Below are 14,266 nucleotides of genomic sequence, written 5' to 3'. Positions count from 1 at the left end.
TCTAAACAGAGCAATGGCAATCTCAAATTAAACATGGCTCTGAACTTTACATTGTGCAAATGCATGTGCTGGCCTAATGTAATCTACAGTGAGGAAGAGACCTGGAGGTGGTGTGCTAGAGCTAGGCTAATACTGAGATGATGGTGATGTCTGGTGGTCATGTGATGTTGATGTGATGCCCTGATCATGTGCACCTATTCCTAGTTTCACCTCAAACTCGTTCTGTATTTATTCCCTCTGTGTTGTTCTGTGTCTTTGCTGATTTTTGTTCCTTTGCAGCAGCTGAAGGACTTTCCTGTGTTCCTAGTCCCAGTTTTCATTTTATTTCTCCGTTTTGACCTTTGCCTTTTTGCAGCATTTATGAGTATGGATTATCCCGTGTTAAACCTGTCTGTGTTATGACCCATGCTATGGACTGTGGCTTTGATTTCAGATTAACAAACATAATTCTGAATGCACATGCACTTGTATTCTCATTATATTCCATATTACACTTATTCTATTTACATGACTCTCTTCTGTGTTTAAGGCGAATCTCCTCCAGTCTCTCTGATCATCAATCCCAGCAAAACCCAACACTTTACTAAAGACTCTCTCTCACTGAGCTGTGAGGACCAGATTAACTCTACTAGATGGAGAGTGAGACGATACACACACAGTGAGGGAGTGTTAGATTGTTCAAGGGGATCAGTTACAGGATCTACATGTGAAATCAGCTTCCTCTCCACATCCCACACTGGAGTTTACTGGTGTGAGTCTGAATCTGGAGAAAACAGTAATCCTGTCAACATCACAGTGCATGGTGAGTCTTCATGTAGTGTGTTTATTGTTAAAGGAAAAGGGAAATGTTTCATTACAGAATATTCAGAACTCTGAGTTTCCAATGTCCATATGATTTTCTGTGTTCTAGATGGGGATGTGATCCTGGAGAGTCCTGTCCATCCTGTGACTGAGGGACATCCTCTGACTCTACGCTGTTTATATCGATACCCAAATTCCTCAAACCTCCGAGCTGATTTCTATAAAGATGGATCAGTTCTCCAGACACAGACTACAGGAGAGATGATCATCCGAACTGTCTCAAAGTCAGATGAAGGTTTCTACCACTGTAAACACCAAGAGAGAAGAGAGTCACCGAAAAGCTGGGTCTCAGTCAGAGGTGAGAAACCTTGTGAGAATTTATTTTTATTCTATTCTCTTTTAAATAACACAGTTTATATGCACAGTGTTTATATGTTTTAAATTCAGGTCTCTTTCTATCTTTGTCTCAGGTTCTAGAGCCAGTGCTGGAACAGTAGGAGTGGCTGTGGGTTTGGGATTTTTGTTCATCGCTTTACTGATCTTAATGATCCTGCTGTGGTCCTACAAAAGAAAAAAAGGTCTGATAACGGCTTCACCTATTTTATGTAGAATATAATCAGAATTTCTAAAGAATAACGCTAATTTTGATCTATCACATAATTGTGGAAAAATAACTAAAGGTTGCTGATTACAGTGTAAGAAACTGTTTAAATACAATGTAGATTATAAAATAAATAAAAAGTACTTGCACATACTAAATATAGAATACTAACTGTAATGTGGTAAATATTACATATTCATATTATTCATTAATATTATTATATTATTATAAACCCACAACCTGTTGTAAAGTCACATTTACAGCTAAATAACACAATTTCATAAAATATGGTAGAAGAGCTGATGAGTTTTAAGAAAATTCACTGTGATGAGAATATATGTAAATTCTTTTAAATAAAATACTATACAAAACCTGCTACTAGCTTTAATCTTAATTGTAAGTTGTTGTTATTGTTGTTGTTGTTGTTATTTTTTGTTTTTTATTTTTTATAACTTAATATTATTAATAATAATATTAATAATATTAATAATATAATAATATTATAACTTATGCAAATTCTTAAATTATTTTGTGTGAGAATTACACTGAACCAGGTTTATTAATGAACTCTGCATTTTTATCATGTTATTAAGTTGTAAATATGTCTTTATTACAGGTTGTGCAGTTCAGACATGTAGTTACACTCATCTACCTGCATATTGTTATTAGAATTATATCATAATTAATATTTGTATCTATTCCTACTGTATAATTGATCTTCTGTACTCACTCTGTTTATTACACTGTAATCAGCGCTGTGTAAAATAAAGTGTTTCTGTTACCATTTACACCCTGTTCAGATGTAGAATCTGTCTCCCTCTATAGAAAATCAGACATCAGAGCAGAATCAGATCCGGTCAGGAGCTGAAGACTCTCAGTCAGGACACACACCACTTCAGGCTGGTCAGACACTCTGTCAATCACTGTTTATTTCTGCATTTATTAATCATCTCTGTAATAAATATAATTCAGTAAATTCATTTGATTTGTTTGAAATCTGTTATGTTTTGTAATCTACAGTCACATTTACAACAAATTCAGTTCATCTTCATTCTGTTTTCTGCAGGAAGTGAACACATTTATGCCGCTGTGGATCAGACAGATACGAGTGGAACAGGTAGCTTTATTTCATTTCAGACATTTCCTCTTGCATTAGGAGAATTAATTATAGATTAACTCTATACAGTAAAGTACAGCAGTGTCTTGTAGTGATAAACACACTGCACTGTGTTCAGGTGAAGCTGCAGCTGAGAGCAGAGAAGCCACTTACGCACAGGTCACGAAGAAAAAGAAGACAAACAGGAACAATGGTAGAGTATTTTTAATGATGAGACATATCATGGATTTAAGTATTCTTTTCATGTATTCTGAGGTCATGACCTACAATTTTCCCCCAGATCAGATGAATCCGTTCCATCACAGCCTCCATTAAAAAGCAGGCATGTGTTCTACATAGCACTAATCATAAAAAAATTATCGCATTATTTTTTATTATCATAAAGTTATAACACATTGAAAAGATGCCACATGCGGAACGATAAAGGAATCTAAATGAAGTAAACTCTAGAGATTAAAGATCTACTCTAAAAAAAAAAAAAAAAACAGCTAGGGTTCAGTGTGGTTTTGGCAAGAGACTGATAATGACTTGTGTTTGTGTGTATGAGTTATGATTGATGTATTACACTGCTAAAGATCATTGGAATGGTTTTGTTCTCTGCTGCTGCAGGTGCTGATGCTGAACCCGGTGTTACCGATGTGACTTATGCTGAGATTGAACTAAAACCAATGACAAAAGCAAAGAGAATGAAAGGTAGAGCAAAATATAGAATATTTATTTTGTGTCATGGATCACTTGCACCCTACTCTTGTTTTATGTAATGATTAAAACACACTGTTGTGCTGTTATAGGGGAAACAACAGGGTAGTGTGAAGTGGAGTTCCTGTTACAAACCCAAACTTTTCATTTTCCTATAATAGTACATCCCCAAGTGTTGTATTCCCCTTACATCACAGCAATGTTTAGCAACTACATGCTTTAATTAATTAAGGAATGACACTTTATTAATTTATAGTTACATTCCATGTTGTGAAAGCAAGTTAGTTCCTGTTCCCTCTTATGTTACAGCAGCTATAAACAGGCGTTCAATCACCAGCCTAATAAGTTAATAAGACGACAAAATGCAGCTTCTCATGTTACAAAGAAACTGAAAAGTGTAAACTCCTCTCCCTTAAAACTTTCCCATGTCAGAAAACTTGGTTAAAAGTGTCGATTTTGGAGTCTGGCTCAGCGGTTAAAGGCTCTCGGTTACTGATCAGAAGGTCAGGAGTTCAAGCCCCAGCACTGCCAGGCTCCACTGTTGGGCCCTTGGGCAAGGCTCTTAACCCTCAGTTGTATAAATGAGATAAATGTAAGTCACTCTGGATAAGGGCATCTGCCAAAAGCCATGAATGTAAATAAATATAGAACATCTCCTTATAGAAAATGAATACACACTTTTCTTTGTGTTTTAAATCTATTTATTATTATTGATATATGTTCTTCCACCATACAAGTCCCTGTGAATGAGCTGTTATGATTATGTATTAAAATGAGCCTTAAAACACCTTCTGACTTCTGACATTCAGACTTGAGAATTCAACAGTGCTGTGGTATATTGTGTTTTTTTTTTCTTTGTTTGTTTGTTAGTTTTTGTGGGGTTTTGTTGTAGTTGTCATTTTTGTAATTTAGATAAGCTGTATTTTTTCAGGACATTAATCAAGGATTTGTTTCTTGCTCCCACCTAGAAAAGACCGCTGTGGGTGATGACACTGTGTACTCAGTGCTGCAGCAGAAGGTAAAACTCATGACATTTATAAAGTTTAAAAGGCAATCCATACACCATGAAGAAAGAAATATGTTTAAAGGTGCATTGGGTAGAATTGGGCCACAAGCACTTACAAGGTGACCTACAAAACACTAAAATCATGTTTTATCCTTGACCCTCATATCCATGTACACAAAGTCCCACTTCTCAGAATCTATGGTGGCTGGAAAAGTTAGTTTGGTAGCCGTTTAGGCAACTTTCAATCATCTCATTCTACTTGGACAGTTATGATATACAGTTGTTGGATATGAACATGCAACATCCAAACTATTTAGTAGTTTGTACCATCATTGATGGCAATATCAGGAGAAATGTATTTCTAACCATATTTATGCAAGCTTTTTTCTCTCTGCAGTGAGCCATATGTCTGTGAACACTGATGAAGCAGATGCTCCTTGTTTTCTGAGGCCCAACCTCTGCAAACCAGAGAAGGTGGCTGAACAAATATTGCCCATCTTTTATGCCAAGTTTGCAATGGTATGGGCGCTTGTACAGTATCTGGACTTCCAGTTGGGTCACAAACAGGGCCAGTCTGCCTACAGCTGGGGAGCATTTTGTCCAAAGTGGTGGAATGGGACGACTGTTCAGTACAGCAGCACTAAAAAATATATGCTTAGTTTGATTCAGTTGCACAGCTATGCAAAATGAAAGGGAAAATTAAATACATAAAAGCTTGGACGAACAGAACCTTCTCTTGAACTACTAATTTCACCTTGTTGTATGAAGACTCCAGTAAATGCCTTGAAAACGTCTAGACTGCACTATTGCATATATAACTGTGCTGTTGTGTCTTTAAGAAAGCTTGAGCTAGTCCTTACCAGAAAAGAACACAGTGAGCATATTACTCCATTCTGTCTCAGTCTAATTTGGCAGCCTTTTAAATTCTACATTGACTACAAAGTCATTTTTATTACATTTATACTGTATCTCCAAATTGTTTCACTTTGGCATACCTTCTTTTAAAAGCAGTATACCCCATCCAGCAGGCCAAGGGTTAACCCAAAGGACCACTTGTAGCTCAGTTGGTGGAAATGTTTGTGTTATATAGCTCCCAAACTCTGGAATAGTTTTTCATTCTATGCAATTTCTATATGCAATATCTATATGTTGTTGTTGTGTTGTTGTTGTTTTTTTTTTAAATACAGATATTTTATAAAGGTACTTGTTTAATTCTTGACTGTTTATTGTCCATGTTTATCTTGTTAAATATACTTCATGATTAGTAGTAGCATATGTTTATAGTTAAGTCATTACAGTTTTTCACAATTGCTAACAAGCATTTTTTGGCTGCAAGTGCACTTTTTAAAGAATTTGTTAGAATAACAGTGCTTATTATGGAACAAACAATAGAATGAACCATAGTGAGTTTTAGTGTAAACAATTATCACCCATGGTGTGTGTAGTGATATACAGTAAAAAATATGTAGTATATATTTGAGTTGGACATATCCTGATAAAACAAACATATCATTATCCAAGGCATTTGTGCAGGGTATAAATAAAGCCTTCATTTTAAAAAATTTTGGTATTGAATTAATGATGCAATTTATTTCACATGAAATTTATATCATATCTAAAATTATTTTGTATAGCATGTATTCATTTCATAATACATGGTTGGTGTTTCTCAGCAAATTGTTTACTTATTTATTAATGCATTTACCTATAATTATTGTAATTGGGTAATTATTAGGTGAAACATTTTCCTGTTTTTTTCATTAACATGCATCTGTCCATTACATTTGTGCATTTTAAAGTTGGTAGTATTTTCAATTTATACATTAAATAAAACCATTTAACCAGTCACTCGTGTCATGTCACTTGTTACACACGGGTCTACTTCACTTTGTGTACAAGAATATTATCAGTTTCAAAACCAATTTATGAACATTAAGATCAAATCAGATCATACACAAAAGTTCTATAAAGGCGGCCCTTGATTGAGTGACAGCCCAGGAACCGGTGGAGAATTTTAACATCACCATTTGACAATGCAACCCCAACACAAATGGAGATTCTCCAATAAACATTCAAAAACTGAAAAAAAAATAAATAAAAATTCCAGTACAATAAAAGCTGTTAAAATCTTTGTTAAAAAAGAAAAAAAAAAAAAAAAAACTAAACCATCATTTTAGTATTTAGTGTTTTTTTAATCCTTTATCTGATTAGCAAGGATGCGATTATCAAGTTTAATCTACAATTATCAGCAATCAGAAATCATCATAATTGCACAAATTGCTTATAGCTTATAACGTCTTGTTTCAATTAAGCTGAGATAAACTAAAGACCTAGAATGACATCTAAATTTTCTGGCTAATGGGGCACAGTGAGAGGGGTAAGGAAGCTCATTTCCATTAGGTAGAAAAGAAAAAAAAAGTTTCTTTGTTTTTGACAGCAAAAGTATGTCTAAATTTTGACTTATTATTTCAAACTTTTATATGATAAGTCTATGTAAATAATTAACAGTCATGAGATAAATCCGAAGTCCAAATTTTGAGAGACTAAGTACAAATTCTGACATACTGTTGCTGCTAAAAATAAACCAAAACAACTTATTCCATTTTTTTTCTTTCCTTCCTGGCAGAAATGGGCTTCCATATTGTGGACCCACTAGGTGATGAAGATTCCTTACCTTTTAAAGCAAGGTTATTCCCATGGAAAAGATGTGTGGTTGCCATGTTACAGCACCCAGGGTCCACCCAGCTTACATGACAGATTACTTAGGCACACTACTTTGGCACACTATTGATGCAGCAGAATTTTTTCGAGTCCAAGAGGCCCTTTATGAAAGGGAAAAACCAAGATGGAAGAAGCAGTGGAAATTCTCCCTAATTCGAGCCAATCAGGAGTGGCTCAACATGGGGATATATCAAAGAGGAGCCTTCCAATCAGGCTGGAACCATCTCCCACCGTCCCTCCCCCACTGTGGATCTCATCCAGCCTGCCGAGTCGACGGAGAACATCGTTCAGCCTCCCTGCTTGTCTGAGAACACCGCTCAGCATCCTTGTTCAGCTGATGATGCCACTCAGTCTCCCTGTTCAGCTGAAGATGTTGCTCCACCTTCTGGTGTGGCCAAGAGCTCCGCTTTTCTTCCCTGCTCTTCTTTGGATGTCACTACACAAGGCTCTGCTTCAGACATCACGCCACCTGCCTACTCCACTGAGGACATTGATCCGCCATCCTGCTCAGCTGAGGACGTCACTCTGCCATCCTGCTCGGCTGAGGATGTTGCTCTGCCATCCTGTTTCACTGAGGACGTCGCTGTGCTATACTGCTCGGCTGACGACGTGACTCTGCCATCCTGCTCGGCTGAGGACGTCATTCTGCCAACCTGCTCCACTGAGGACGTCGCTCTGCCATCCTGTTCCGCTGAGGACGTCTCTCCTTTTCTTTGCTTCACGCCGTACGTTGCTCCGCGTTCCTGCTCCATGGAGGACATCGCTCCCCCCTCATGCTTTGTGGAGAGCATCGTCCCCCCCCTGCTGACCTTGCAGAGAACTTCGCTCCTCCCTATGCCTCTACCTTGAGCTATGTTGCTCCAGCTGGCTGCGCAGTAGCTGCCATTCCACAGAAGAGACTGCCCCACACCTAAAGCTCAGAGAGCATGCCAAGTTCCTGTCTGAGGTCGACGAGATGGCCTCCCAAGCCATGCTCCTGCTAGAGGTCAACAAGGCGACTTCCTACGCCAAGTTCCAGCCTGAGGTCATCGAGACAGCCAACCAAGCTCTACTCCTGCCTGAGGCAGACATCACGACCAACCATGTTCTGCTCACAACTGAGTTTGCTGACACAGTCAACCAAGTTCTGCGCATGCCTGAGTCTGCTGACACAACCAGCCAAGTTCAGCTTGCAGAGTCGATGGTGAATGGTATTTTGTCTCCTTGCTTGACTGAGGATGCCGCTCTGCCATCCTGTCTCACTGAGGATGTTGCCCTGCTATCCTGTTCTGCTGAGGACGTCGCCCTGCTATCCTGTTCCACAGAGGACGTCGCCCTGTCTTCCTGTTCCACTGAAGCTGACAACCGTGCTATCTGGACAGCACCTGCCTCTGGGCCTGAGGGGTTGTGAAGACATTCTAATCTTCAGCTGTCCAGTTTGGGTGAGTTTGTGTCCAGGATAGCCTCAAATTCCTGTTCTTGGCTGACAGGAGTGGAACCCAATGTGATCATCTGCTGTTGTAGCCCATCCACCTCAAGGTTCGATGTTTTGTGCATGTTGAGATACTTTTCTGCTCACCACAGGTGTAAAGAGTGATTATATAGGTTACTATAGACTTCCTGTCAGCTCAGACCAGTCTGGACATTCTCTTCTAATCTCTTTCATCAACAAGGTGTTTCAGCCTGCAGACCCTCCGCTCATGGATGTTTTTTGTTTTTCACACCATTCTGTGTAAACTCTAGAGACTGTTGTGTGTGAAATTGTCAGCTGATCAGCAGTTTCTGGAATACTCAAACCAGCCCATCTGGCACCAACCACCATGCCTTGTCAAAAATCCTAGAGATCACACTTTTTCCCCATTCTTATGTTTGATGTGAACATTACCCGAAGCTCTTGACCTGTAGCCGCATGATTTTCAAGTTCAAGTTCAAGTGGTTTTATTGTCATTTCAACCATATACAGTTGGTACAGTACACAGTGAAATGAAACAACGTTCCTCTAGGACCATGTTGCTACACAAAACAACACACTGACCACATGTGATGACTCAAAAACTAATAAGATACACAGACATGCTACATAAAGTGCACATGCAGATGTGTGCTAACAACACAGGAGAGTAGCGTACTACTAAAACAGGACAATAGGTACGGTAAGTGACAGTGTAGCGCTGAACAGTACACAGTTTTAGTGTGGAAGTGTCTGATATAACAAACAGGTAGTGTAAGATAGGTGCGAAGGAGTAAAAATATCATTTAAAAATGGTATAAATATAAACATAACATGCTAAGACTGAGTATTCGGCAAATTAGCTTATACCAAATATGAACATTGCAGTTGTTGTGGTAGCAGCCAGGTAAAGTGTATGTAAAGTGTATATAGTGACAATAAATTAGATACTATATTTTTATAATACAGTAGCAGCAAAAAATGCAACAGTGTCAATGCAGGAATGTGCAAACATTTCAATGGGAGTTGGATGGTGTTCAGTTCAGAGTGTGTGTGTGTGTGTGTGTGTGTGTGTGTGTGTGTGTGTGTGACAGCAACCATCTTTTTTGTTTTGTCCACATTCAGAGACATGTTGATGGCACTGCACCAGTCCATTAGCTGCTGCACCTCCTCTCTGTATGCTGACTCGTCGTTCTTGCTGATGAGACCCAACATGTCGTGTCATCGGAGAACTTGATGATGTGATTGGAGCCGTGCATTGCTGCACAGTTGTGAGTCAGCAGAGTGAACAGCAGTGGACTGAGCACATAGCCCTGGGGGGCGCTAGTGCTAAGCGTGGTGGTGCTGGAGATGTTGTTCCTGATCCGAACTGATTGAGGTCTCCCAGTCAAGAGGTCCAGGATCCAGTTGCATATGGAGGTGTTCAGGCCCAGTAGATTCAGCTTTCCAATCAAGTGCTGAGGAATGATTGTGTTGTTTGCTGAACTGAAGTCTATGAACAACATTCGAACGTAGGTGTTCTTCTTGTCCTTGTGAGGGCCAGATGTAAGGTGGTGGCGATGACATCATCTGTTGAGCGGTTGGTGCGATACACGAACTGTAGCGGGTACAGTGAGTGGGGCAGCAGGGTCTTGATGTGCCTCATGACGAGCCTCTCGAAGCACTTCATGATGATGGATGTAAGTGCAACGGGACGGTAGTCATTGAGGCAGGACACTGGAGACTTCTTCGGCAAAGGGACGATGGTGGTAGCCTTGAAGCACATTGGAACGATGGCGCTGCTCAGGGAGATGTTGGAGATGTCAGTGAAAACATCTGCTAGCTGATTTGCACATCCTCTGAGCACTTTGCTGGGAATGTTGTCTGGTCCAGCAGCCTTCCGTGGGTTGACACTGCGTAGAGTTTTCCTCACATCAGCCGTGGTTAGACACAGCACCTGGTTGTTGGGAGGAGGGGTGGTCTTCCTTGCTGCCACGTCATTCTGTGCCTCAAACTGAGCGTAGAAGTTGTTCAGCACATCTGGAAGGGAGGCATCACTGTCACAGGCGGGTGATGTTGTCCTGTAGATGCTGATTGCCTGAATGCCCTGCAACATGCGCCGAGTGTCGCCACTCTCCGTGAAGTGACTGTGGATTTTCTTGGTGTGTGCGCGCTTTGCCTCTCTGATGTCCCGGGACAGTTTGGCCCTTGCTGTTCTTAGGGCTGCTTTATCACCTGCCCTGAAGGCGGAGTCTCGGGTCCTCAGTAGCGCTCGCACCTCCGCAGTCATCCACGGCTTCTGGTTGGATCGTGTGGTGATGGTGTTGGAGACGGTGATGTCATCAGTGCACTTGCTGATGTAGCTGGTCACTGACGCAGTGTATTCCTCCCAGTTGGTGGAGTTGCTGTCAGTTGCAGACTCTGAACATGTCCCAGTCAGTGTGCTCAAAACAGTCTTGAAGCACAGAGATGGCTCCTGCTGGCCAGGCTTTCACCTGCTTCAAAACCGGTTTGGAGCATCTGACGAGCGGTCTGTATGCTGGGATTAGCATAACAGAAATGTGGTCTGAGTAGCCGAAGTGGGGGCGGGGCTCCGCCCTGTACGCCCGGGGATGTTTGTGTAAACAAGATCCAGCGTGTTCGCCTGACCCCATGCTTCATAAATGAGCAGCGAAAAAATCCAGTCATTATGATTGTCACATTTAATTTGGTGTTTTGGTTTCTGCTCTAGTTGGGCTGTGTGAGTTTAAACTCTGAGGGAGGAGGAGGTGTGTTTCTGTGTTACATTCACATTACATTTAAAATATACAAGAATAGTAATGCTGATACTTTAACATATGATTGGGAGAAGCTGAAATTGATGCCATAAATTTCACACCATAAACAGAACAAAGCCCACCGCTTTAAATACTGATGACCATGTGAGATACTCATGCTGTTAATAACTTATTATTAACATTTATGATGTTACCGTACCCAAGAGAGTAGTGAAAAAGTCCCTTTTTTGTACTTCCCCATTTGTGGTTTTGCTAAGAAGCATCTTGTGTGGTGCAAGTTTCAGTTTGAACTTTTTTTAAACACACATTACAGGCACAGGATGTAGCTCAGTCCACTTCCTGTCAGCATTGTTAACTCTGTTAACAATAAAGGTTTAATCCTTTAAACAGTGCTCTGGACATTGACTCGTACAAGAAAATCAGGATTTTTATGCAATATGATAGAATACCTTTAAGAAATCCAGGCTGGAGACAAATTCTTATATTTTAGAAATCTGTCACCTTCTTTTCAGCTGCATTTTGATTTCTTAAACAGTGCAAAAGGGTAAAAACAAAAACCCCATTTTGTCCTAACAACCAAAATGAAAGCACAAACACGTTTGCACGAGCAATAGCTAATTGTCCATTTCAATGCTCTTTTACCCACCACATGGTTTTAAAAGACTGAGTGCCCTCTACAGGCACAATGTCATGTCTGCATTCATTTATGGTGGAATTTCAGCACTGTAAAGTCAGTGGAGAGAAAAGGGAGGGAGTAGAACTAGGAGTTCTTATATACCTGCTGTGGAAACACGGTTAGAAGTGTAGAAATGCTCACTGAAATTCATTAAACTATGTAAAATTAAATAAAAATGTACAGTGCATGTCTGAAGCCAGAGAACTCAAATGATCACTATAATAAAATCTTATATACTTGTAGTGTTAAAAATATGTAGATTCACTTAAAAAAGTACAAATTCCAATGCTAATAATGTAAATATTAATTATAACATGTGGTAAACACAGATTGTAACATGTGTGTGACTAAACACCTGAACACCATAACCTGCTGTAAAAGTCACACACAGCTGAATACAAGTATTTCATTTTATGGTAGAATATTTAATGCATATAAATAAAAATATCACAAAACCTGCCACTGGCCCTATCTTCTAGAGAGCAGAGAACCAGCCTGTCACCCTGTTGTGTTGAAGTGTTTAATGTAGACAATGTTAAAGAAATACAAAATATCAACGTAGCACAGCATGTATTTTAATACGTGACATCATGACTGAATTCTCAAACCAGAAACTGTTTTGAAGGGAAAATTGTCTACGAAGGTGCATAATTAATTAGACTGGTTTTATAAGGGGCGTATGGTGGTACAGCAGGTAGTGTGGTCACTTCAGAGCTCCTGGATCGATCCTGAGCTCAGGCTGATGTCTGAGTGGAGTTTTGCGTATTCTCCACCTGTCCGTGTGGGTTTCCTCCTACTTTTCAAAAAGACATGCAGGTAGGCGGATTGGCTACTCCGAAATACCCCTAGGTGTAAATGGTCCGCACTTATATAGCACTTTTTTAACCTTAGCTGTTCGAAAGCGCTTTACACTGGTTCTCATTCACCCATACACTCACACACCAATGATAGCAGAGCTGCCATGCAAGGCACTAACTTGCCATCAGGAGCAACTAGGTTCAGTTCAGCATCTTGCCAAAGGACACTTCAGCATGTGGAGTCACATGGGCCGGGATCAAACCGCCAACCCTGGATGATTAGTGGAAAACCTGCTCTACCACCAGAGCCACAGCCGCCCACTCTGTGAATGTGTGTGTATGAGTGTGTATGCGTGTGTATGAGTGTACTGTATGTGTGCATGGTCTAATGCAACCGGATATGCTCTAAATTCATTGCAACTATGACCATGATATGACCAGCGGCTAATGAAGATGAATAAATTACTTTTTTTTTAAACAGATAACATCACAGCTCCTATATTTTTCAGTTGCCTCTTATGTGAGGAAGAATATCACTTACATCACGTACACTGCACCTCAATGTGTTCTGGTTACAATTTTACTAGAGATAATAATGTGGATGAAGATATCTCCACACACTACATACAGACCTTCTTTCCTTCATGGTACTGGTTTCAGGTTGTGCACGGGACTAATCATAATCATCGTTTTATCATACATGTGAATTAAATATAGTTTACATACCTGCATACATACCCAATAAAGCTGAATGAAATGAACATGAGTAAACTGCATACAGATCCTGTAATATAAAGGAAAAATAATTACTATTCACACCATGAAGGACAAATTACATTCACATACTCGCTTGATGTACAACAGTATACTGTATATAACACGGCTGTGCACGTCGTCGCCACAGCGCCATCTGCCGGCGAGATCGTGACAACCGCATTTTCTAACTACACAGGAAAACCCCTTGGTTACCGAGCTAGAAGTAACAAATAATAATTAGAACAGTGTTTTAAAACATTAAAACGCTATTTTTAAACGTTTATACCGTGGATATCATACACTATTGTTTTGTTTCATTAGCAACACGGCTAAAGTATGACAACTAAATTAGCGCACGCTTCACAGAGTAAAAATGAAAAGGTAGAATAAGGAAATAAATGACGATATTAGTTAGAGCTGCGGTGTTAGAAATGCTTAAAACTATGATACAACAAATCATCTGATAGATTTCAGGTTTTAACATCACAATAAGGTGCGTTGTTTTAGTGGAAATTTCATATGAAATGCAACCTTTTTGGCTTCTAGCTGACTGGACTGTACCAACAGAGAAGAGAAAGGGGGAGGGGACCACTTCCTTCTGTGAAAATACGGCAAATGAATGTAATTCACGTTAATTAGAAAAATATGCTAATCAAAATGGTCATTTACATAAAATACTTTTGTAAATAAAAATACAAATTTAATTAAACAAACATAAAAAAATGTATATTTTAAGTTAACTGAATGATCGCCGTTTTAGCTTAGCCAACACATTCTTCTAGTGTACATGAGCAGACTGAAAGGGTGATCAGATGTATGTTAAAGAGGGTTTTTTGGTTTTTATTTATTTTAAAATCCATTACATTGTGGATAAGGGATAAAGTCAGGATTTAAAATGTACTGTAAT

General features: G+C 39.5%; 1 protein-coding gene across 1 annotated transcript in view; it reads left to right on the top strand.

Moving 5' to 3' along the window:
• Positions 1-14,266, top strand: part of LOC128610748 (uncharacterized) — a 48,439-nt gene that overhangs the window by 20,018 nt on the left and 14,155 nt on the right. Inside the window, exons 7-17 of the mRNA XM_053630166.1 lie at positions 530-802; positions 911-1,159; positions 1,272-1,379; positions 2,228-2,305; positions 2,469-2,519; positions 2,638-2,712; positions 3,129-3,212; positions 4,187-4,343; positions 7,113-7,464; positions 7,931-8,328; positions 10,554-10,686. Of these exons, the coding sequence (XP_053486141.1) occupies positions 530-802; positions 911-1,159; positions 1,272-1,379; positions 2,228-2,305; positions 2,469-2,519; positions 2,638-2,712; positions 3,129-3,212; positions 4,187-4,343; positions 7,113-7,464; positions 7,931-8,328; positions 10,554-10,686 (1,958 nt within the window). The remainder of the gene's footprint in view (positions 1-529; positions 803-910; positions 1,160-1,271; positions 1,380-2,227; positions 2,306-2,468; positions 2,520-2,637; positions 2,713-3,128; positions 3,213-4,186; positions 4,344-7,112; positions 7,465-7,930; positions 8,329-10,553; positions 10,687-14,266) is intronic.

The sequence above is a fragment of the Ictalurus furcatus genome, chromosome 7 (genome assembly GCF_023375685.1).
Source record: "Ictalurus furcatus strain D&B chromosome 7, Billie_1.0, whole genome shotgun sequence".
Classification (NCBI taxonomy): Eukaryota; Metazoa; Chordata; class Actinopteri; order Siluriformes; family Ictaluridae; genus Ictalurus; species Ictalurus furcatus.
This window is presented reverse-complemented; position numbering and strand designations above follow the sequence as displayed.